The sequence below is a fragment of the Akebia trifoliata genome, unplaced genomic scaffold (assembly GCF_017979445.1).
Source record: "Akebia trifoliata isolate Shusen 1 unplaced genomic scaffold, ASM1797944v1 Contig00353, whole genome shotgun sequence".
Classification (NCBI taxonomy): domain Eukaryota; kingdom Viridiplantae; phylum Streptophyta; class Magnoliopsida; order Ranunculales; family Lardizabalaceae; genus Akebia; species Akebia trifoliata.
The window spans coordinates 19619-45924 of record NW_028236978.1 but is presented as its reverse complement, the minus strand read 5'-3'; the positions used below and the strand labels follow the sequence as shown (position 1 = coordinate 45924).

Sequence of the window (26306 nt, the reverse complement as noted above, 5' to 3'; positions counted from 1 at the left end):
ATGAAGAAATGTGTCACCCTTTTGTTGGGATGAAATACTAAGTTTCTAGCCTTGCATACATGCATTAAAATTATGGCCCCAAGGGAACTCCATCATGGAGTCTCTCTAAAAATTCAAACCAACATTCATATTCATGAAAAATAATGTAGACTACATGGGTCAATCCTTCTCCATAGGATGTTTTCAATGTCATATTGACATCAAAATCCTTCATAAGGGTTCATTTTCACTTATTACACACACTGCATCTATCATGCATTTTTTTTCTTAAGCTTTTCAAAAAATTGGCCAAGTTTCAAGACAACCACCTTTGGTGGAGAAAATGAGGTACCTAACACTTTCCTTATCCTCTACTCGGACTTCCCTACTTAGATCTTAGGTGAACCATGTTTTTTCCATGTATGAGAGTCACTACAATGACAAAACTAATTTTAAAATAATTTCGGAAACCCATTCATACCCATTTCCCAAAAAGAATGGTGGCGACTCCTAATATTATAGCATCGAGGTTCAAAGATGAACATTCTTATCTCTACACGTAGTTGATGGTAGGGTCGAACCCGAATGTGTTCTCAGCTTCTGGATGTGACTATCTCAGTGTAACATAACCTCCCTTAACGAGGGTAGGAAAAAGCTTCGATAATTTTATCGACAATCAAGTAAACTCTTTTCTTCTTTGTTGTTGATTGTTGTTGTATTGATTGTTGTTGTAAGGCTGATGGTATTACTACTGTTGTTGCGATTATGCCTGGAATTGAAACTATTGCTGATTGTTGTATGGCCTTGCTTGGGGTTGATATGCTTTATATGGACCACTTAGTGATGCTTGAAAAAGTTATGGGTGCTTTCGGTGCTGTAGTTGGGAAATGACCTGGTGCTGGAGCTGGTTGCACATAGTTAACCTGCCCTTCATCCTTCTTATTTGTTGTAGCTACAGGTTTCTTTTGTATTGTACTACTAAACGAAACCCTTTGAGGTGAAACTGTCTAATCTATAATCATCCCTGACCTCAAACCATCTTCTATCTTATCAATAATCTAAACCAATGAGAAAAAACTGGACGCTATTTGTCGTATGAGATGGGTATAGTAGTGCTGCCCCAATGTAGAGATAAATATTGCGTTCATCTCGATTTATGTCATGGGAGGCTTCACTTGTGAAACGAACTCCCTCTATTGTTGAGCGTACTCTCTGATGGTCTCTTTGAGCTTCCTCATCATCTTGGCTACACCCTGCCTGTCCAACACCACATATATATTAGATCTGTAATTACCCATGAAGATGGTGGCCAAGTCTCTCCAACATCAAATTTTACTATAGCCCAACTGAGTAAACCATCTTTGTGCTACCCCAGTCAAACTCATCTGGAACATTTGCACTAAGAACTTGTCATTTCTTCTAAAATGGCACATAACGCCACCATACAATTTCAAATGGGTAAGTGGGCATCCGATGCCATTGTATTTCTTAAAATCTAGATACTTGAAGTTCGTCGGTGGTACAAAATCTGGATATAAACACAAATCATCAAACCCAAAGCTATTTTGGGAATCTTCCCCTTTCAGTCGGTTTAATTCTTCTATGATCGCATCCATGCAACTCGACAGTTTATCCTCAGCGTAGTTCATCTCGGGCATCCTTACCCAATTTGACTCTCCCCCATGTGCTATCTCAGTGTGTTGCGGAGGTGGACATTGAATAAAGATAAGAGGAATGCTCGTGGTTGGCACTGGTGTTGGCACATTGTTTTAAGCTTGCGTAAGGTTAAGAGTTGGTGCCATTGGAGGAGGTACTACTGTTGGATTGGCTGCTCTGGGTGTTTGCTGACTAGATTGAGCTATACTGTTTGCATGATTCTGAATAGCTTGAGTAACCCCAAGAATCTAAATCAATGTTGATAGCATGTTCCCAATTGATGCCACTTGATCACTCAACTTCTTAAATGCTTCTTCATTAACTGAACGGCTGGCAATCAGACTATCTACAACAAATGGGTTTTTTGTAGCTGGTGGATCAGTTCTATCTGTCTGTTCCATGGTAGAAATCTTGGATCTGAGATGATACCTAACTTGCATTGTAGCCCATCTTCTCAAACCCCCGCCCTTTATACACCCAATGTTTGTACCCTTGGTGTAGAAGATCGCTTTAAAGCTTAGGTACCTTGGTTAAGAAAAAGACAAGATTTTATTTTAGTTTTAAGAAATTGATATTTTATTAACATATTTTTTAGTTAATAACAAGTCCTTCTCATGGTGAGATTAGAAAAAACCTAAAAACCCTGGGAAAAAGGATGATCCTAGTTGTAATCCCTATTGTTTCTCTATATTATTACTTTGTTGACACCTAAAGGAATATAGAAGAAATGTCCTACATGAATTTAAGACGTTCTACTAAGGACCCTTAAGCAATGAAAGAATTGGAAATGAATGAAATGAATGCTAAGATGACCTTTAAGAGGTCCAAAGGTCTTTAAGAGACCTGAACTATGGAAAGGAAATGTGAGATTGTGAATTTGAGCTATAGAAATGAAGACAGGTCCCATCCAGACCTTTTAACATTAAAGCTCGATCTAAGGTGACCTTTAAAAGGTCCAAATATCTATAAGAGATCCAAACAACGATCTAAGGTAACCTTTAAGAAGTCCAAAGGTTTTTTAGAGACCCGAAATACAAAAGGAAAAACGACTAATTTGACTTTTAAGAAGTCCAAAGGTCTTTAAGAGACCCGAATTATAGAAAGAAAATGCAGCTAATTTGACCTTTAAGAGATCCAAAAGTCTTTAAGAGACCTGATCTATGAAAATAAATGCGAGCTAATTTGACCTTTAAGAGGTCCAAATGTCTTTAAGAGACTTGAACTGCAAAGGGAAACACGACTATTTTGACATTCAAGATGTCCAAAAGTTTTTAAGAGACCCGAACTATGGGACAGAAATGCGGTTAATTTGACCTTTAAGAGGTCCAAAGATCTTTAAAAGATCCGATCTACGATCTAAAATAACTTTTAAGAGGTCCAAAGGTCTTTAAGAGACCCGATTTATGAAAATGTCTCGAATGTAGAAAACATAAAGGAAAAGGTCCCTTGTATGGGTGTTATGCCCGAACCTTTGAGTTGGGTGCCTCAAGTGTATGATGCAAAACCCAGAAGAAGTTAAAGAAAGCTCATTGTATAGAGTCGCCTTGCCCTTGAACGTTAGAAGTGAGTTTCTCCAATGTATGAGATTTGAACTCGAAAGGTCTTGAAGAAAGTTCGTTGTATAAGATCGTTTTGCCATTGAACTTTGAGAATGGGTATTTCGGTTGTATGAGATTTGAATCCATGAAATTTTTGAGAAGATTGTATAGCCCTTGTTGGCGAAAGGTTGATGAGGTGACCCACCAATGGGGTCGATCATAAAAAGTTATAACAAACCCTAAATAGATAAGGATTGATGACACTGCATGGACCTTGCCGATGAAGATTAATGAAGTGACACACAAGTAGGGTCGATCATAAGAGGTTCTAACAAATCTAAAATGGATAAGGATTGGTGGCATTGCATAGCTCTTGCAGACAAAGAATAATTGGGATAACCCACATGTGAGGTCGATCATAAAAGATTCTAACAAACCTAAAATAGATGAAGATTGAAAGTATGGTGTGGTCCTTACCAATGAGGAATAATGAGGTAACCCACGAGTGGGGTTGATCATGGGAGGCTCTAGCAGACCTTAAATAGATGAATATTGATGGTACTATGCTTCCTAAGAATCTCGAAACTATAAGGAAAAGATAGTGAGGCATATCCTAAGAATTAAGGTAAAAGGCATTTCACCTCTTAGGTTGAAATGTAATGTAGGATGACTCACAACTTAGCCTTAGGGATTCGAAATGAATTTGAAAAGATAAGGTATTCCTAGACCTATGGGTACTCCTAGGTCTAAAGAACTGGAACCTTACATCTAGTTTAGAAAGAACTTTGTAAATCCTAGAAGTTGGCATGATCCGGGTGAGAAACAGGTTCCTAACTTCTTTTAGGATTTTCTAAGTTCGAGGTGTTCGGTTAAGCGCACACAAGTAAGGATTGACCACTTGAATACATAGAAAAACCTATGGTGATAAAAGTGATGGCTTTGAGTCCTAATCCTTCACTTGAGAAGATTTGAAAAACTTTGACGAACCTCGAGCTTGAATCTAAAAATAAGGGTACTATTGACGCTAACAAACCCTAGGCTTAACTCTAGTGCTAAGTGGATATGTGAAGACACATGGGATTTGGATTTAAACTCGCCACGAAAAGTCAGAAGAGTATGGAAAGGTCAAAGTTTGTTCCAGTCCATGGTCGACATTAAAATTAAGCCAAACAATTGTTATGTCCAAAGGTGGGGAAAAAGAGCATCAAAAATCCAATTTGGTTCAAGGTGAGGCCATTCCAAACTTGGAAATTGCCTGTCCGAAGGTAAGGAACGGCTAGGCAAAAAATTTTCCTTGGCCATCAGTAAGAAATGGCCAGGCAAAATTTTTGCCCTGACCATCAGTAAGAAAAGACTAAACAAAACCTACGGACCAGAACTATTTTTTTGCAAATTTTTTTTTTTTTTTTCTTCCCAACATCAGATTTTAACTAGATTTGCAGGGTTTTGGTCCTCTTCAAGTTGGAAACTGACTTTGAAGAGTCTAAGGACCTGTTTGGATTGACTTTTCTAAGTGCTCCTGACTCTGATAAGGAGTCAGAAGCACTTACTCCATTATTTGGATATTCAATGCTTTGAAAGAGTAACTTTGAAAAGAGTCAAAATAATACTTTTATGAGAAGTATCAAAATTGGTACTTTTCAATTTTATTTTTACGAATAGCAGTTTTTCTGTCAAATATTTTCGTGCGATTCCAATTTTACCCTCAAAATTATCGTTTTTATTTTATTTTTACCCAAACCCCACGAAACAGAAAAATAGATTGAAACAGAGACTTGTTCGACGAGACCCTCGAGAGAACCTCCACAGAACCTCGACAGAGAGAACTCATTTGGAACTCAACATAGAGAGAGAGAGTCGTCTCTCGTTTGAGCCCTCGATAGAGAAAAGAGAGTGGCTTCATTCCAGTGATACAATAGATTTGGGTTTCTCTTTCCCAAACCCTAGAACTCTAGTAGAAGCAAAAGAATCCCTTTCCTCCCTCTCCGTCGTCGACGAGCATCAATCAAGCTTCGAAGACCAGAAGGTTCTCTCTTTCCATCACTGAGGTATCATCTCTCTCTCATTTTTCTAGTTTTTTCAAAAAATCAATAGTATAAATTTTCAAAAATATGGGTTCAATATTGTTGTCCTGGAGAAAAAGAAATTGCATGAGAATTTGACCATAATTTTCAAAAATCATTCATAGCTGTTAGAGCTTTGACCAAAAGAGATGTAGGTAAGGTTGTTGGATTTTGAGCCTTTGGATTTTTCTCTCTCCCCATTTTGATGGTATGGGTTTGTTGCATTTGCTCCTGAAATTTTAGAATTTAGTAATTTTCTTTAGATTTGTGTGTTTCTGTACCAGTTGAGGTGATCTATAGCTTTTCCCCAAAATTGTGTTTAGTAATCTAGGTTGTGCTGAAAAACATGTTTGTTGATTGAATTATTGAAACAAGCATACTTTTAACTATTGTTTTCCAACTCTTCAATATAGGTTGGCCAACAAACAAAGAAAAATCAAGCGAACAGCATTCAGACATACGTCCATATACTAAAATACAACTTTGTTTCCATTTTCTTTCAACCTGAACAGATTCCAAGCCTACCATTGCCAGGTCATCTGTCTCATTTGTCCAAACAACAGGGCAGAGTAAGAAATATTTCCAACTTTTGATGATTTTTGCAAGTTGTTGAGTTTGCTTTGTTTTGTTTTGTTTTGTTTTGTTTTTTTTTGTTGGATCCTTCTAAAGCTGGTTTTGTGCATATATTAAAACTTTCTTTGTATTTGTGTTTGTTAGCTTATATTGATAGACCAATTTTTCATTATAGTACTAATATTATGTGGAATAAAACATGGTGTTTTGGGTGTGAATAATCATTATATCTTTTCAATGACTCTGCTCCTTTCCATTTCTGCTCCATAAAAGCTCTTTGAATTTGTGACTTACCATGCAAAAAATCTTTTTGAGTTCTGAAAGGGTGAGTAATGAAAGCACCCCATTTCCCACCAATCTTACAACTTGCTTCCCCTTGTTGGCATTTTTCAGTGATGAACAATGATTCTCTTAACCTTTCGAATAATCTTTGAGAGATTATCTCAGGTACCCAAAGCCATTTCCTAATCAGAAAAATATGTCCCTTCAAATGTATCTAAACCACATGTCATATTAATCACACTTAAATTTTAGATCCATGGACTTGATTGAGAAATTGGATCTGAGAAATTGGATCGGGTCATTGGATCTGAAATTCGGGATGTGACACTTGACCATGGCCTTCTTTCTACTAGAGACTAAGGGATAACCAAAATATCCTCATCTTTCCAAAACTAACCTGTGGACATGACTCGAAATAGGATAGGAAATTAGTGGGTAGTGGGTTTTGAGTTATAAAAGTGTTGAGCTGCTATCATGATATTATTAAACGGGTCTGCGTCTGGGTTAGATACGTAAACCCACTAAACCCATTTTAACAAGTTTAGTTATAATATCATTAACATGTTATTGTAAATCATGAAAAATGGAAGGTATCTCAAATATTGATTATAAATCCTTAGAAGCATCTTATCAAATTATCTGTTTGAATTATCTTTTTACTTGGACATAATAGTTGCAGATATTGACATCAAAATGTTATGGTATTTTATAAGTCCTTAGAAGCATCTTATCAAATTATGTTCCTTTCCGTTTATTCTGACATTTTGTCCCTGAAGGGTTTCAAATTTTGCCACTTTGATCTAGGCAACCTATTAGTTTCTGCATTTTTTTCAATCTCATAATGCAAATATTCAATATCTAAACAGTCATTCAGAACCTAACTTTAGAAAACATACAGAACTTTACCCCCTCCATCCCAAATGATTTCACCACTTCTACTTCTTTTCTGCTCAATCAAACAAACTATATAAATAGTCCCAAGGCCAAACATTGCATTGTTGAATTTGCTCTTTCGATAGTTTCAAAATTATTATTGTTAGCACAAATTGATGTTCTTTTCTTTTTGGTTGTGTAGAAACAGTGTGATTTTTTTGTTTATGGTTTCTATTTTACCAAAAAGCTTTGTTTGGACTCCTAAAAAACAATAAATAGGAGAATGTAACTGGGAGAAATGTAGCTCATGGTGATGCCATGCCATCCGAACCATTTGTTATAGAAGATAATTACATCTCTCCGAGCATAGCCAGGCAAGCGGAAACTCCATCATCTTCCCCTTCTGGTGGTCTAGCATTTGCAAGTGCTGCCCTTGCTGAGCGCCAACAAATGGATAGGGACTCCACTAATGATGCTGGGAATGTATCGAATTTCGACATGCTTCCCATGTCGTCTGGAGAGGAGAGATTAGCAGCAGACAGCTGGGTTGAGGTCCAACAAGATAACAGGAGGGCAGTGTTAATGAAGGGGGAAGATGCTGAGGCAGGGATGGTGTTGGAGATCGATTCCAATCCAACATTACAGGGTCTATTATACCTGAGAGTTTTGAGGAGCAGATGATGCTAGCCATGGCTGTTTCGTTAGCGGAGGCTCGACCAAGAACAAATGGACTAGGTGTTGCATGGCTTTAGCAACATTGGACGGGTACTATTGATATGCCGACTGTATTTTTATAGGTTTTTGTGCCTTCATGTACCAATATCAAAAAAGGAAAATAGGTGGTTTTGAGTTGGTGTGATTGTGTCAATGGGGTAATGGAATTAGTAATAATCTGATTCCCTCTTGTTCTCACTCAACTACTTAAATAGATGGCTTAGACAGGGAAATGTTAATGTTACTGATCTGAACCCAAGTAGGGTACAATCATTGGTGGAACCCACTTCTTCATAAAGATTGGTTCTGTAATAAAACTTCTTGTCAAATTGGCAGATCTTATTATTTGAAGTATTGGTTCAAAGTTTGCCGAATGTGTTTCACTTTCCATAAAGAGTGATGGTATTTACAGGGAGACCATCATCATAAAAAATAAAAATCAGCCCTTCATATATTCTTATTTGCACCTCATGCATGGTTGTGCCAATTCTGTGTGTCAAATCCAAGTATTAATCTTTTTGTTAAAAAGTGAAGAAGATTTGAAGTTTTATTGGGTAAAAATAATATAGTTATAGTCTTGAGTCGATAAAGTACGAGGAGGTTGAATTAGGAGCAAATTTCACCAAAGAGCTCAATTTCATAGTTACCATTAATCAAGAAGGCATGTCATCGACGAAACCAATGACAGTAGAATATTCTATTGAAAATGAATCCTAACGTTTATCGGGTAGGATTGGATAATGAACTTTGAGTCAATTCGTTTATACTGAGCATCATGGAAGAATGAACCAAGGACCAAAATCATTTATTCTAAGAGGTCCTGGATCCTATAAATTAAATAAATTCTAAAAGAGTATAGTAACCCTTGCAAGCCTAATTGGATTGATTAGGTGTTTTCTTACCATGTTTTTCAACACTGAAAAAAAAAATTAAAATTCAGCACTTTATGCATGTTTGTTTTACTAAAAAACCTCAACACGTAGTGTTGAATTTTTTTCTCAGAAATTTGTGTCTTTAAGCTGCTTAACGCTGGGTGCTATTATTTGCACTAAGCTCTGGACCTATTCAGAACTCATGCAACTTTGGACATATTTTTCCTTATTTACAAATTATGATTTTCAAAATACCCTCAAAGAATTTCAAGGTTTTTTCTTCACCTTCATCAAACTCTTCTTCACCAAAAGGTTATAGAGTTTTGAAGCTTGTAAAAAAATAGTAACTCTTACTTTTTTTGAGTATAAGTTGTTGAGTTATAATGTTAAAAACAATAATTATTACATATAAGGGCATTCTAGTCATTTTAACAAAATCTAAAATGGTTTCTAAACACAAAACTCTGTGAGAAGTACTTCTAGCAGTACTTCTCAGATCCTACATCTAAACGTACAACACGTATCCAGTTACTTCAGACAGTACTTTAAAAAATATTAAAAAATACCTCTGGGAATACTTATGTTTTAAGTACTTCTGGCTCCTACATCCACACGGGCCCTAAGTCGTTCGAAAATGTCGTAAGGTTTAAAGGAATGAGAAAAAGAGAAAATCCCCCCTCACCAAAGGTGGGATACCCTATTCTATTACATGGATCACCGAAACAAAACCTCACAACTTGACCTTCATGGGTCGACTTGAACTTACAAGGTTTTAAGGAGTTGACATACAATCCATTGGGATTTTTTTTCCACATCGTGTCCTAAACCTCTAACCAAATGCTATGCATGATAATGATATTCTTTCAAGTGTTGGCGCAAGTGGTACTCAGCCATGGTTTTAAAACTCGGTTTCGCGTCTCGTCTTGTCCATGGTTACCAAGTCATCTCGAGCGAGTTTTCTGATACGTTTGAGACGTCTCGTCCAAAATTTTCAAACATAAACGTGGGGTATTAAATCTCATTCTAAAAATTGACTTGTGCGTCCGTCTCATTCATGCCTAATACCAAGATGACTTGGACGAGTTTTGAAACCATGTTTTCAACAAGTATGGTTGAAAACACAGATTTGACATACAGTGTGCAAAACTCGTTGAGTTGATTTGAAACTAGGTCGAGTTAGCTCGACCAATTGAATTTTTAGGTGATTCAATCCCAAAATTCAATAGAATTTGCTCTTTGGGTGAACTCATCAACTTGTCAAAGTCGACTTGGTATTCATCAATTTGACTTGATGTACATCGGAGTTGAGTTTTCAAAATATGGCTATAACTAGCAATGTTTTCATTATTGAATTCGATATAATAAAAAAAAGAAAAAAAGAAATGTTAAATGAACAATGTTTTTGGCCAAGGCCCCAGACGCTCTATGACGTATTGGCTCACAACCCAACAAATGTTTGACGTGTGGCATACTGACATCAACAATTGCTCACGACCAACATATTTATGTTTTAGATTTCAAATCATAAAAAGGGTTGTTGGACCCACATTGACAATCCAACAACACAATCTTTTAGATTTCATGAAAATATTCATATTAAAAAAATATTATTTTTCGAGCTGGATCTAAGATGTTGAAAATGGACGGCCACCAAACACAATTTTTTTTTTAAATTCGATGGTGAAAAAAAAAAAAAAATATATATATATATATATATATATATATATGCATCGGATCATGTTTTTGAATATCACAAGTTGATCAAATTAGAAAGTTTGCCTTTTTTTCACTATGGGCAAGAGAGGGGTGTTGGCAAAAAATGGCGTCCATTTAGCATCACTCTAAAAAAAATTCATATCTGTTTGGAAGCGATGGTTCTTGGGTTCAATTTCTATGGATCAATTCATATACATTACAAAATTGAAAAAAGATTTGAGTAAATTTTATTTTTCTTTATGATCTTAAAAATATGATAGTAAATATATATATTAGTGAGGTTTTATTATTAAAGGATTTTTTCAATAATGAAATTATATTTTCTTTTCCAAAACCATATTTGGAAAAGAAAATTTAAAATTTTATAAATTTAAAATGGTTCAAAAAGATTGTTGATTCCTTGGATTAGTGGTTGAACAATTGGTTATGTAAAAAATTAATAGTTCTTCAAAAAATTATGGTTCTATTTGAATTGGACCGACTTCATTAAGTCGACCCATTTGTTCAAACCAGTACATAAAACACCTATAATCAATGTTTCAAACGACTTGAGTTCTAAATGAGTATAGATCTGGGTCAACTCTAACCTTACGCCATGACTTGAACTTGACTTTTTCCACCCACAGCTCAAACCAAACTTAATCTACGACCAACAAACTTACTTGATTTGACCCATCATTCTTCCATGTGGGTGAATCATGCATGTCAAAAAACTTATAACTCAAACCCGACCTGTTTATTATCGACATGACAATTTTGATCCGACCCAATCCAACAGCTTGATTTTTCTTACTCAAACAAACCATAACTAGGTTGGGTAATTCGACCCATTGAGTCAATCTTATCCATTAAAATATATGATAAAGCATTCATAAGCAGGTAATATGGACGCACTATGTGAAAAAGTGTGACATTTGGCAAACTGAAACCATCTAATTCCCACATTCGACGGTGCATGTAATACCCCGAGTTTTTACTTGTATCTCGAGAAAGTCTAATAGCGAACTTTCGAAAAAATTTTAAAAGAAAGACTTAGTGTAAAATACTCGAATCTTGTTAATTGCATTCAAAAAGGTCGAAAGATATACTTTAGCCTATAAACAACCTCGAATTCGAGTTCGGATGAAGTTATAAAAATCCTCGAATTTCGTATTGAATAGGACCTAAGAGAATGGATTTTTGTTATAACAAGAATTAGGAAAATTCGATCGCACCATTAGGTCCACAACGAAAAATTATTCAAAATAGAATACTCATTTGTCATTTTCTGAGTCCAAATGGTCAAGTTGCTGTTGAAAATAGAAACAAAGGAAAAATACAAAAATGTCCTCCAACTTTTTATAAAAATAATTAAATCATTCTTTTATTTCATTTCTCCTCTCCAACTCACAAAGAACCAGCCCATTTTCCAACTAAAGGGTTCAACCCTTTCCATTAAGATATATCGCAAACGAATCCGAGAGGACCATCGACAAACGAGATAAAATCGTCGAGCTCCACATTGTCACCTTATTCAATCTTCATTTTCTTTTTTTGTCTCTTGGTTTCCCACCAAAAACAGAGAAATATTCCTTCTTGTGTGCAATCAACCTCAAGACCAAGGAAGTGCTTGAGTTGTCAAAGTTCCTTCATTTGAAAATGAACTGATAAATTCTCCTTTGTTCGAAGAATTTCTACCTCATCATCATCGGTTATAATCAAATCATCCACGTATACAAACACAATAGTTATCTTTCCTCCATTAGCTTTAACAAACAAGCTGGAATATGCAAGTGTTACTAAATAGCCACCTTGGGTAAGAAATTCAGCTATCTTACCGTATCACGCCCTTGGTGTTTGTTTCAATTCGTAGAGTGCCTTCGCAGCTTACACACATAATCAGGATGATCTCGGTTCTAAAAACCCATTGGCTGAATCATATAAATCTCTGGATCCAACTCCCCATGCAGAAAAGCCTTCTTCACATCCATGTGCCTCAAGTTCCAGTCTTTGCTAGCTGCAAGTGCTAGTAGGACTCGTACAGTTGTAAGTTTTGCCACGAGGCTAAACGTTTCATCATAGTCTAGCCCATATTGTTGAAAAAACCCTCGAACCACCAATCAAGCCTTATTATTCTCGATCAATCCATCTGAAAGACGCTTTATCTTGTAAACCCATTTGTAGGATACAGGTTTCACATTTTTTGGCTTTGGCACTAGATCCCAAGTCTAATTTTGTTTTAGTGTTGTGACTTTTTCTTCCATAGCTTTGATCCACTCAGAGCTTTGTGATGCTTCTTCAAATATCTCAGGTTCTTTAGCAGTTGATTCTTCGGCTATGGCTGCATTAGCATATTTGGATTTGATTTGCAAATTCCAGTTGACCTTCTCAATTGTGATTGTGGAGTTGATACTTCTGCTTCATTGAGATGATCTAATTGTTGATACACACCAGTTTTCCAAGGATTTTGAGCCAACTCTTGATCACCATCACTATCATGTGAATCTCCAATTTCATTTGAACTTGGTTGAATTTTGACAGTGTGCTCCTCCATCTTTTGTTGTAGCTTGTCTTCGAATTCTTTCGAGTCTGGCAATATCTCTTTTCTTGAAGACCACTAAGAAGATACTTCATCGAATATCACATCTCGTGATATATAACATCTTCCAGTTGTAAGATCACATCTCCACCCCTTTCTCTGACTGTCGTATCCCACAAAGATACATCTAACTGCTTTCTTATCAAACTTACTACGTAAATGATCAGGAACAAATACATACCATACACATCCGAATACTCAAAAATAGCTAATTGTAGGTTTTATGTCCCACAGTTTCTCATAAGGTGAAACAAACTCTAACCGTGGTTGATGAAGTTTGGTAATCACATAAGCTGTTGTTCTCATAGCTTCGGTCCAAAACCTTTCAGGTACATTATTCGCATGTAACTGTAGACACCCCATTTTTACATCCGCCTGATTAATCAAGTCGTCAACCCGATCGCAAAGGTTCCCAATGATGGATGTCTATTCCAATGCTTTATTTTGTTACCAGATATGTTTCAGAAATCCGGATAAGGTATCTCGAACTGACAAAACTGAGAAACCACGCTACGCTAGGAAAATACTACCCCAGAAACATAGAAATCATCATCCTGCAAACCAAAAAGAAGCTTCACGATAAAAATCACTAAAAATGACCAAATTACCAAAATACCCCTAACATCAAAATAACCTTAGAGCCTACATTACGCTTAGGAAAATCCGTTCAAATACATAAAACGACAAATCGAAACCAAATAAATCATTTCGTCAATTTTCACAAAATTTGACAAAATTACGAAAATATCCCTCATAAAATTCACGACCATTTCACACAAAAAATTTCATAAATGACAAAAACCAACATTCCCATTGAATTCCTTACGAAAAATTGATTTTAAAACATCCTGGAACATTGAAAAACGACTTAAAACGTAAAAAAATCCTCTCCGAGGGCAAAATGGTAATTTCATAATTTTAATAATTAAAATTTTCGAAATTAATAAATAAATCATTAAATAATGTAAAGTGAAACATTAATAAAATTAATTATAAAATTTAAACCAAAAAATTAATCAATCAGGCTTTCAAGAAAAATTGTTGATGGTTCGCAAGATATTTCTTTAATGACCCATCCATTTGGGGGTCCAAAGAATCAAAGATATAATAGAGGGGGGTTCTCCAAAAATTTAAAGTCAATCAAGCAAGACTAAAGTCAAGATATTAAAGTCAATCAAATAAGACTAAAGTCAAAATTAAAGTCAATTAAGTAAGACTAGAGTCAAGTATTAAAGTCAATCTCATAAGACTAAAGTCAAAACCCTAAATCAAAACCCTAATCTAAACTAATCAAGTCAATCTCATAAGACTAAGGTCAAAACCCTAATCTAAACTAATCAAGTCAATCTCATAAGACTAAAGTCAAAACCCTAAGTCAAAGCCCTAAAGACTAAGTCCATCTCATGAGACCAAAGTCAAAACCCTAATTAAAACTCTAAAAGAAACCCTAATCAAACCCTAATGCTTCTAAAAACTTTATAAATAGGAGCCTCCACACCCTATTTTCGTATCAAAGAAAAAACCCTAGAAAAAGTAGGTGAAGAAGCCTCCACAACCTCCCCAAAATCCTAATTTTGGAGTCCCAACTCCTTCCCTAACACCCCTACTCCGATTTTAGCCTAAAAAACACCCAAAAACCTCTAAAAAACATCCCAAAAATCCACAACAAATTCGAAGCACTCAGATCCAAGAAGGAGATACCTTACCTCGAAGATCAGAAATCAGATCCGGAGATAGAACGAAGTAAGGAATACGGTACAAGGAGCCGTTTTCACCAGATCTGAGGGAATATCACTTTTGCATATCGAAAGTAAGATTTTTCATTATTTTTTAATCTAGGTTTGTCATTAGCGATGTAGATTTATTTGGGATAAGTAGAGACCGGCAATGGCCGGGCGGGGTTGGTGCCTAACACCTTCCAACTCTGTAACATGATCCCCGGATTCAGATTTTCTATAGTAGATTAGTTCATTATCCGTTTTAGAGTTAGTTTGATTCCTAGACCATAATAACTAGGTGGCGACTCCCAAACCTCAAGGGTCAAAAGCGGATCCGCGCACCCCGCGGATCGAGGGCGCTTTCAGTAACATACCAACAAATTTCTACAAGATGCCGATTCTTTCTCTCTGTTACACCATTTTGTTATGACGTATTGGCACATGTATACTAACGACGTATTTTACATTCCCGTAGGTATAGAAAGAACTCACCCGAGCTATATTCTTCCCCTTTGTCTGTGTGCATGCAACGGATTTTCTTTCCTACTTCTCCTTCAACAATCTCTTTGAACTCTTTAAACTTTGAAAATGTTTCAAAATTTTCTTTCATAAAGAAAACCGACACATACCTAAAGAAGTCATCAATGAAGGTCACCATGTACCGCATTCCGCCACTGATGGTTACTTGACTGACCCGAACACATCAGAGTGAACTAACTCTAATGGTTCCTTTGCTTTAAACTTTGATTTCTCATATGGTAATTGATGTGCTTTACCATACTGGCATCCTACATAGACCGTGTCTGTTATCACGTCAAGCTGAGTAAGTCCCTTAAGCATCGACTTCTTTACCATCACACTTAGCTTGGAATATCTAACATGACTCAACCGCATGTGCTACAAATCTATTGTCTTGTTTACATATGCAGACTCTGCTGATATTACGTAAACTGACTCCAATCGTCATCCCTCCATCGTTGATTTTTCTGAGATTTTGAGGTCACAATACACCTTTACATCTTGGGGACCAAATAAAACATAGTAGTCTGATGATGTTAGTTAAGCCACGGATAGCAAATTTTTCTTCATTCTTGGAACATGATAGACATCTTGAAGTGGCACCTGGTTAAAATTATAACGAGATGTGACTATCGTCTTACCGATGTGAGCTATCGGTAACCTTGAGTTGTTGACCGTCACCACCACACGACTTCCCTTGTACTCAAACAGGTTTTGCAACTTCTGTTTATCACCTATCATATGATTTGAACACTCCGAGTCTACGATCGAGTCATTCTCATAGTCAATCCATTCAGATGTAGTTGTAAGAGCTACCTCTTCTTTTTCCTTTACAAACAACGCTTCAACATCCTAGTCATCTTCGATTTTCTCCTTAGAATTAAAAGTAACATCATCATTCTCAACATGTTTTTTCTTAGACCAATAGTATTTTGCCATGTGGCCCTTCTTCCTGCAATTGTAGCAATTGCCATTGAACTTTTTACTATTATCGCGATTCTTTGAAGCCCCCCCTGGACGAGAGCCTCCCTTTCTTTGATGACCTTTTACCTTGTCACCATTCATTTTAGATCCACCTTTGACGTGCTACTTGAAGTTGCCTTTACTTTTTTTTTGTGTAAAGTACTTCATCATCACCCTTCAACGAGACTCTTCCCATTTGCTTAGCCAAAGCTTCTTGATTGACAAGCAAATTTTCGAACTCAACAAGTGATGGTTGTGTCGGCTATCCTTGTACTGCAGCAACAAAACCTCAATATTCGGTTCGCAAACTATGGATAATTATTCTTTTTATCTTGGTTTCCCCAATAGCAGTATTCGGATCTAACTTTAAAATTTCGTGGCATATCGACTTCACCTTGTGAAAGTATTGGGCGATCGTCATGTCGTATTGCGCTATTAATAGCAACTCATTCTCGAAAAGTTGCAGCTTTATATCATTCTTATTTGAAAAAAGTGTAACAAAAGTATCCCATACTCTTTTCAGTGTTTTGGCATCCCGAATGTGCTCTAACATTTCTTCTTCAATTGTAGTCTTTAAAGCAAACATCGTCTTACCTGCTTTAATATTCCATTTTCACAATATGCCATTGGCATCTTCCGCTATCGGTTGTGTAACTTCATTACCACCAACAACCTCCCAAAGGTCTTGACCATGTAGGTAGGACTCCATGCATGTTGCTTACGTGTTGCAGTTTTGGTTGTAGAGCTTCTTGATTCCTCCAACTACTTGAAAGTCACCCATCGTGCCGACAAAACTTCGACTATACCGAACAAGCTTGACTAACGATCTTGTAGAATAGTAAACTCCTCACAACTCAAGATAGCTCCACCAAAATCGATCCCTGACAACCTTATTCTGATACCAATTGTTGAGGAAAATTTAGAGTACTCAACTCTAAATGCTAAAATATTTGATATAAACAAGTAAACAAATTACTTGTACTATACCCTCAATTAAAAAATAACACTCATAATTTGAGGAATAAAATAACACTTTTAAGAAAACACAACTTTTACAAACACTCACACTTCCTACAACCTCTCAAGACCTCTTACTTATTATTTTACTACAACTTGATTTTTCTCACAACTTAATGCAAAATGAGGAAAACTCACCCCAATTTATACTAATGGCACCTCCTTAATCAATGGCTAGGATTGTGCCAACACACTTTTAATCTAATGGTTACAATTTGTCATCAAGAACTTTCCACTAAAATATCTACCACTCTAGAGTTTTCTACTTTTTTCTCATCAAAAAATATCTAGAGTTTTCTCTAGAAAGATTCTAGAAATTGGGCTCTAAATTACCATTGAACTTGGGCAACAAGTTTGGACTTTTCTCAATTAGACTGGTGTTGAATTTTAACATCTATTCCATTTTGAAGTTGTGCTCTCAATTGTTATGCTTTTGGTAATTGATTACTTATGAATTATATAAGTTGTCATCTGAAAGGGGCTTTTGAAGAAGTACAAGTTGATTGATCTGCTAAACATGTTAGCACAACATGATCGACAACATGAGGAGAGGATTACAGAGCTACAGAGGAAGATGCAAGTGCAAAGAGAGATCCAAAGCTAAGTGCAGAGCATGTCCAGAGCCAAATGTAAGAGTAGATAGCTTAATACTTCTGCAACATGTTTCCCGATGGCCATCCTCCCAATTAGGGTCTTTGAGAGACATCTAGATACATTTAGTTATTAATACATTAGTTTCACTACATTAGACTTATTTACCTACTTTTCTTACTTACCCAGTACTTTTGTTTTTTTTTTTTCTTCTACTGTTTAACAAATCTCCTTTTAACTCCACCAATGTAAAATTAAATGTTTAACATCGCCGGTCCCAAGCCCAGATAAAAGAGAAGGGAAAAGGATGATCAAGGAGTATTTAAGTTGGATATATTTAGTGAAGGCTTGGTTTTGATTTAATTCAACTAATTATTTTATATCTTATAATTTTTGTATACTTAGTTATGAACTCAGGTAGTTTCTTCTAGACTGAAAACAGGAATTGATAGGAATGAGTTAGTGGGTCCTTCTAGAAGTGAGAGGTTCCTCTCTTAAATCAGAAGGTGAGTTTCTAAATGACACCTTTATTCTATCGTCGGTTGGCTTTAAATAGAATATAAATTATGGGAGCTGCATTAGATTTCTAACAGCTGTTTGTTGGAAATTTAAATAGAATATAAAATGATGTCTAGTCATCTTGATTTCCATCAAAACAGTGAGTGAAGTCTTCCTTCACTTTTTACTGGCTTAACATCAACTTGTCAGAGTCAACTCGCTAGTCATCAATTTGACTCGATGTACATCCGAGTTGAGTTTTGAAAATATGGCTATAGCTAGCAATGTTTTCAGGTTTTAAATGTGTAACCTTTGATGATTACATCAGATCTCCTCTGTTTATTAAGTTTTAGACAAATTGTGAATGCATCATTTATTGACTTTAACTTCCATAAAATTTATGTTCGAGTGGAGATTTATCTCTCTCTATTTTATTTTTTATTTTTTAATTTTTTTTTTTTGGTGCAGGTTGAAGATTTAAAAGTAAAAAATAATTCTCCCAATCTCTTTTCTTCTTCTTCATATAAAATTTTGTCATTGTAGGTTGAACTAACTCTATTTAGTTTATAAGGTAGAGGGTAGATTATCCCATTAATTTTATCACTCTGTTTCCTTGTGTATCATGAGTGCTTAAAACTTTTCTACCATGAACCATTTCTTCAGTTGAGGCATGTTCCTTCAAATATTTTCTTAACACCTTCATTCTCATAAGAAAACTATTGCAACTTCAGAATTATTTAGAAAGTTTTTTCTGTTGTGAGACCACAAGTGGGTTCTGATGCAGTTGATGTAAGTTCGCTTACTGTTTTATCAAATAATACAGCACATGGTAATTTATAGATGCTTGTTATTTTGTTTTCGGACAAAGATGAGGTTTCTTGACCGTTGAAAACTCATTTACTGGTGAAGGGTATACAGTCAATTTTGATGAACCTAAATACACTACAGTTTTTAGAGTGTACTTTAGCCTCTACTAAGCACTGCTGTCAATTAATTAAAAAAAATGACAAGGAAAGAGGATTAAGAACTCCAAGGATTAGGCAATGCAGATTCAGATGTACCTTCCCTTGCAAGAAAAGAGGAATCTGGAGTTGAAGACACCATGTTTGCACGGGGCATTTCCAGGTTGGGAATCAGAAGGATATTCAGCAAGGTTCTATTTGCCATGGAGAAACTCTCTCTGGACAAGGAACTGAAGAGATTTCATCCCATCGCACCTAGAACCAATGTGATAATTAGTTACAAAATGCCAAACAAAAATACAAAAAAACTCTAGTTGACACTACCTTTAGGCATCTCCACTTTGACTTAGGCCAACTGTAGGGATCAACATCCCGGATGCTAATTATGGTGCCTGCAAATCTGTTAAATAGACAAGAAATGATCTATTAGAAAAACCATATTTTACACTCACTTTTTCATCCAAAGAATAGACATCACTTTTTTTCTTATAGACATCATTTAAAAAGTGATGTCCAAAGTCTTTTATCTACAAGATGGAAAATCATGATTATATGGGTTGATGTCGACTCTCTTGGACACAGTTGCAAGTTGGGTTGAATGTCTCAAGAGCCCGGATAGGTCTTGGGAACAAGACAGTTTAGTTTTCAGCTAGCTGACATATTGCAATGCAACTTCGGCTAAGGATTCAGGAGGACTGGTTTGGCTTCTTGGATATATTTCTCCCATAGCATTTATCATTTTTTTCCTATAAATAAAGTGCTTTTAATAACCCAATTGAAGGAAGTTTCCATAGAATTATATGATGAAGAGATTATTTTATGTTTTGATGGATCTTTTTTCAAATGAAAAGGCAGTGAGCATCAGGAAAAAAAAATAAAAATAGACTGTCCCATTGTTATGACCAAATGTAGTGTAAATATGTAATGCAGTGAATTCAATATGACTTTCTGTTTTCTTCACGAAACCAGTGTGATTTGTCTATGAAGAGTGAAAATAATGAAGAATCTCATCTTCAAAGTACATTGATCCTCCCTTTTCTCTGTGACCCTCTTTACCATTTTTCTGAAATTTGTGGTTTTCTTTGATATGTGCCTGTTTGCAAAGCTGAAAGGCGAGAAGATAATAGAGAAATGGAGATAAAATTACAAATGAAAAAAAAAACAAAGAAGGAACCGTGAAATTTTGAGTTAAATTATAACAAAGTTATGAACCAAACATTTTAATTTTTTTTATTTACAAAATACACTTAAGTAAATTACAAAGGCCTTTAATGCTAAAAAGGGTGCTAACAAATAGAAATTAAACTTCTTACTTTACTTCATTTGCGATGACATCAAATGGATCTGATCCAGCTGCCACAAAAATCAAATTGCTCCAGTTGAATCCTTCAACGGATGGATCCCCTGCAATGCATGAAAATTTCTATCATCACAACAACAAATAAACAACCTTCCAATACAAGAAAATTGAGAAAAAAGATCAAACACCTATGGTTCCTCTTCCATTATCACTTTCCAAATAGATTTCCATATCATTATTTGTGTTCCCTTGAAGAACAGCCCTAAAAGCTCCCTAAAGCTATATGGTCTGAAAACTAAACCGTCAAATCCTTTCACACTATAAAGAAGTGCCACTTAGCTGAGTGGTAAGACATGTGGAGAGTTGTTCCAACATCTTAGGTTCAATCCCCCTTGAACCCATACTTCTTATGCTAACCACTAACCACTAACCACTAACCATATTACCTGCCACCAACCAAGCATTTACTTGTGTTAAAATAAAATCCTCTCACACTATTCAGTTATTTTCTTATCATTCATTCTTTTTCATTTATTCCATGTCCTCTTTGTAATATTGATCAGGCTTCGGGCACTGAGGCTGCAGTCAGATAAACGAGTTTTAAGCATTGGAACCTAAAGTAACTACAGGTTATTTTTGTCGCCAAATATTGTATGAGAAAATTGGTTTTTAGCGACAGCGGCTTCAATTATGGCTGTCACTAATACATCTAGCCACCAATTCTTTAGCGACAAGCAGCAACGATTTTCTATATCTATAGCAACAGCCCTGACCGCGCTATAGGCCTATTTTCTAGTAGTGAGGCCCTTCAAGAACTACATGTGCATAGATCTTCTTATTTCAAACTTCGTCTATGGCAGCTGTTAATGCTGTTATTAACTTTTGATTTTGATGCAGTTATAAAGATCAAGAGGTTCGATAAAAATTAAGAACATTTCTGGTACTAGTAGTACTTGCTTTTATTTATAACTTGTTAAGTATGAGTGGTGTTAGAACTTTGAAGTTTACCAACATGAATTACATTTGTTTAATGTTATGGATTTCTTCACAATTATGTTTTGCTCCTTATAAATTGAACAATTCAGAGTTGTTCATGGTACCACTGTCTTTGTTTGATATAGTATCATATTGCGATTACATTTTACCACTTGTTTTTCTAGACCTAAAGGTTTGCAAAGTGTCCAACGTGGCGAATTATGATAATAGTAAGAAAATCTGACTGATAAAATTTTAGCAAGCCTTACTCAAACTATATAATTATGCATATTTCAGTGGTTTAAAGGCGGCACCAAAAATTTGTCTTCTTCAAGATTGTTGACACCACTCTTTTGTGCAAAAATCTCAAGCAAGTCTAACTTGGGTATATGAAACATTATTGAGCTTGAGAATTACATGTGTGATTTTCATAAACACTATCTTTATGTATTCTTTAGGTTAGGAAAAGAAAAGGCTAATCATCTGCTCCAACCAATCAATGAAATTATATATCTAATTGAAATTCATTTTGAACTATAAATCTCAAGCAAGTCTAACTTGGGTATATGAAACATTATCGTGCTTGAGAATTACATGTGTGATTTTCATAAACACTATCTTTATGTATTCTTTAGGTTAGGAAAAGAAAAGGCTAATCATCTGCTCCAACCAATCAATGAAATTATATATCTAATTGAAATTCATTTTGAACTATAAATCTCAAGCAAGTCTAACTTGGGTATATGAAACATTATCGAGCTTGAGAATTACATGTGTGATTTTCATAAACACTATCTTTATGTATTCTTTAGGTTAGGAAAAGAAAAGGCTAATCATCTGCTCCAACCAATCAATCAATAAGTAATAATTCTTCAATATATCTGAACATATAGTGAACCCATAATTCCCAAGCAATCCTTTTCAATTGAAATATCCATTCAAATGTTCAAAAGATCAATCCATCAATAAAACATCTAAGTAATACTAGCTATAACTCACCAATGGCTTTCATTTTCATCACAACCAACCTTTAAAGCACCATCAACAATCTTTAAGAACGTCCAATAACTATAACTCCCCAATAGGTTCCATTTTCATTGCACCGAATTTTTTTTAAAGCACCATTAACAATCTTCAAAAAAACCAATATGAAATGATATTAAGTGTGACTATTTCTCAAACACTTTAAACAACATCAACAATAATTCACTTAGGTTTGGCAATTTTACAAACACCTAACATACAATTCTTCTAACCAAAAACTCATCATCCAAGGATCAATTAAACATCAATGAATATCACCAAAAACCCTAAAAATAAAACCAAAACTTTCATTCTCTATTTTTTCTTTACATCCTCCTGACAAAACCTAGCTACAATTACCACTACTTTTTTTTCTAACCCAAATCATCCATCAATTTATAATTTATTTTAATGAAATTAACTAAAATTACCTAGATTACATGACCAATTGCTTACCTTAATCATCGGATCCGAAAACCCATTAAACAAAGAACTCAAAACCCTTCTATGGTTCTGTTTTTAGAGTTCCAAACGTCCCCAACCCAATCTCTTATTTTCTTTTCTCCCTCTCTCTCTCTCTCTCTCTCTCTCTCTCTCTCAGACAGTCTCTCTAGTTAAAAGAATGGGATTTTAAAACTTTTTATTTTATGAATATTTGAAATGCATCCTTTATTTTAAAATTAATGTCATAGCCCCTCTTGACTTTGGTCTTTACTTACAAACTAATGTAAATGACCCAAATGCCCTCTTCTTCAAATCTAACTTAATGTCCTTGATTATTTTTCGTAAAATGAATCACTTTCAAGGTCTTCGGCCTGTATGATAAATTAATTATTTAATAAAAGACAAATGATTGTTTTCAACATTAATAATGTTGAAGCGACCTCAGGCCGAAACCTCATATCGTATTTCTTGATGTGAATGTGTATAGGAACCATTAACCATAGATGCTTTTCGTTGAGATACAAGTGAAAAAGCATCTACGGTTCCTATCCACGTTCATGACAAGAAGTGAGATATGAGATTCCAGCTTGAGGTCACTCTAGCACAACTCCTTTGACATATCTAATTAATTTATCTTCTAAATCCACATCTAGGCTATGACACAAAATTGAGTGTGTAAATTCGTATGTTTATGAGATTCATGAAAATAATAAAATTTTAGAATGTAACCAAGTATTTCTAAATTAGATTCCAACAAATCATTTGCATTTGCAAATGATTTACTTTGTACCAAGTAGGGCTGTCTTCTCTTTCTCCCCTCCAATTAAAAGCTTCTTTGTTGAAACCATCAAGGATGGACTGTCCCAATTATCATCATTTTGCATCTAAACTAATTCTTGTTAAGTTTATGCAGGGGCGGAGCAGGAGCAGTTGCCACCCCCTCAACTTTTCCAATTAATTTAAATACCCCTCTGCATTTGGTGATATTTGAGATTTTTCCCTATTTTAAAATTGATGCCATTAGATTCCCCTCAAAGTTTTGGTGAATATTTGAGAAACCCCTATATTATAAAAATATGACTCTTACCCTGCCCCTCCCCCTTAGTTATTGATTATTGGATTTGCCCTTTACATTTTGACGAATGTTTGATATACAAACTAATGACAACCCTTTGGCCTCGTTTGACGAATGTTTGATATACAAACTAATGACAACCCTTTGGCCTCGTTGTCCCTTAAACGTTTTGGGTGATTTAGACATCCCTTTGCATTTTGGTGAGTATTTGTGATACCCTATTTTTTCAAACTGGTGACATACCCTCATCGGTCTTGTTCTTCCTTTCCAGTCTAACAAAAAATAATCTCAATACCCTCATTTTTCAATTTCTAACTTTAATTGAACTTTTCTTCTTAGAACCAACTCTTCAACCTCTATATTAAATTAATTTTAATCTATTTAAGTTTATTTTCAATCAATTGTTACTACACCTTAATCTCTTGCTGAAAACCCTAGAATTTTGAAAAAGAAAAAAAATCACACTATCTTATACTCCAAAAATCCTACCTTATTTAAGTTTGAAGGTTAGAGTATATCAACTCAAGGGTAAAGACTCGGGTAAAAATGACACCCAATATAGGTTGGAGATGATAGATTTTGGCAAGAGAAATCAAAAGGATTATGATTTCAGGTTGAAACGAGGGTAATGAGATTATTTTTGCATTATTCTATTAGAAAAGAGCGAGATCAAGTTCGCATAGGCAATTTAGTGAATATTTGAGATACCCATCATCCAAGGTAAGGAAACTAGCCTAACATAAATATTCTAACTTATTATAATTTCCTAATGTAGAATATCTTAATTGATATTATTGTATATACTTGTTGGAAATCAAGCACAGAACTTAATTTCTTTGAAAGAAACAAATAAATAATTATAATCCCCAATCAAATCAACTTGGCTAAGAGGTGCGTAAACGCTTCTTGAAAATAGTTGAAGCCTCTCGTTTCTGCAAGGAAACACGACAACACTATTTTCGGGATTCAATCTACATTGACCTCGATTTCGTTCCTCTACAAATTTACATTACTCAATAGCAACTTGTACTTTGTCTCTTTAGGATGCCCAAAGAAAGATATGAGAAAATTGAGTGAGTTGTAAAAAACCAATGGGGTTAGGAGTTTATATAGTGGTGGAGATGAACTTGGAGAAATGTATTACAATAAATTGATACATGTCCCACAAAACCTTCTAATTAAGATGCATTGTACATGTATTTATTAAATACATGTCCCATAATACCTTTCAACCTTAGATTTATCTCTAAGGTTATTCATCTAGAATTAATGAATGAATCTTAATCTATGAACCAATATAAATGTCATGAACCTTAATTAATGCACCTAAATCCATTAATTTAGGTTCATGAATTTAAGTTTGGACTAAATACAATGAATATCTTTGATTCATCTCTACACACTATACATCATCTTTGGAAATAAAATTAAAACTTAATTTAATGTTAAATTTATTTATCTAAATCATAAGCCAGCAAACCCCCACTTGATTTAAAATAAGTAAATTTAGAAATGGTAAGATGGGAATCTTGGAAAATCATGTGCATTAATGAAAGTGTTTTGAGGACTAGAACTTCCACTTAGTGTAAACTAATCAAAGTTCATCCAAGAATATAGTAGACATATGCCTTGTACTATCAAATTTAAAAGGACAAACTGGACTTTGTCACACACACACACACTCCTTTCAGAGGTATTTGTACATTAAAGTTTTGCAGTATTGAGTTTATGTCAAATCCCAATTTATTATGCGCTCTAAAGATTTTATGTATTCTCATAAGAAATAACTAGCTTCCACACACAAAAAGGTGAGTCATTAAGAGTATCTCTTGTAACATTCTGACCTAAATAAATTTATGCACTCATTAAGAGAATTACATAAATTTTCAATCTTAATATAAAACAAAAGATCATTTGTAGGATTAACATCTACAAAAAAATCACATTACTACATCATAGGAATGGACTTGCCTCATGTCATTAATAAAATGTAATGTATACAAAGAAGTTAAAACTTTAACTTGTTTTTCGCATTGAACTTGAGAAAATTTATTAAGTAGGGTTACCACTATGTTTAACATTATTACAAGTTTTTCAGTCTCATTTTCCCTTGATGTTGTTGAGACCAAGTCTCTTCCAAGACTTTTGGATAAGGGGCTTATCAAATTTTCTTTGCACTTCACATATTGAATGGTTAAAATGTCATCACTAATAAGACCCCTTACATGTTGGTGCTTCAAACGTATTTGTCTGGATTTCCCATTATAATTTTTGTTATATGCTTTTAGCATAACAACTTGATTATCACAATTGATTGTGATTGCCAGGAGTGGCTTGCTCCATATTGGTACGTCTACCAATATGCTCATAAGCCACT

General features: G+C 35.0%; 1 protein-coding gene across 3 annotated transcripts; it reads right to left on the bottom strand.

Annotated features, from left to right (window-relative positions):
- Window positions 1–10264: 10264 nt before the first annotated feature.
- LOC147381564 (auxin response factor 23-like) lies at window positions 10265–23001 on the bottom strand. Of its 3 annotated transcripts, XR_015174479.1 has the most exons (6): window positions 22867–23001; window positions 22387–22519; window positions 20426–20516; window positions 19437–19512; window positions 19212–19367; window positions 10265–13398 (listed from the first exon to the last, which is right to left on the bottom strand). XR_015174479.1 is itself a non-coding variant. In XM_086430262.1 (5 exons), exons 2-5 carry the CDS (start codon window positions 22403–22405, stop codon window positions 19296–19298), a joined length of 258 nt encoding a protein of 85 aa, XP_086286388.1. In that variant the 5' UTR covers window positions 22406–22519; window positions 22867–23001; the 3' UTR covers window positions 13405–19295. The 3 variants fall into 3 exon arrangements, 1 of the variants encoding a protein (XP_086286388.1); XM_086430262.1 differs by lacking the exon at window positions 10265–13398 and having other exon boundaries at window positions 13405–19367; XR_015174480.1 differs by lacking the exons at window positions 10265–13398; window positions 22387–22519 and having other exon boundaries at window positions 13405–19367.
- Window positions 23002–26306: the final 3305 nt, after the last annotated feature.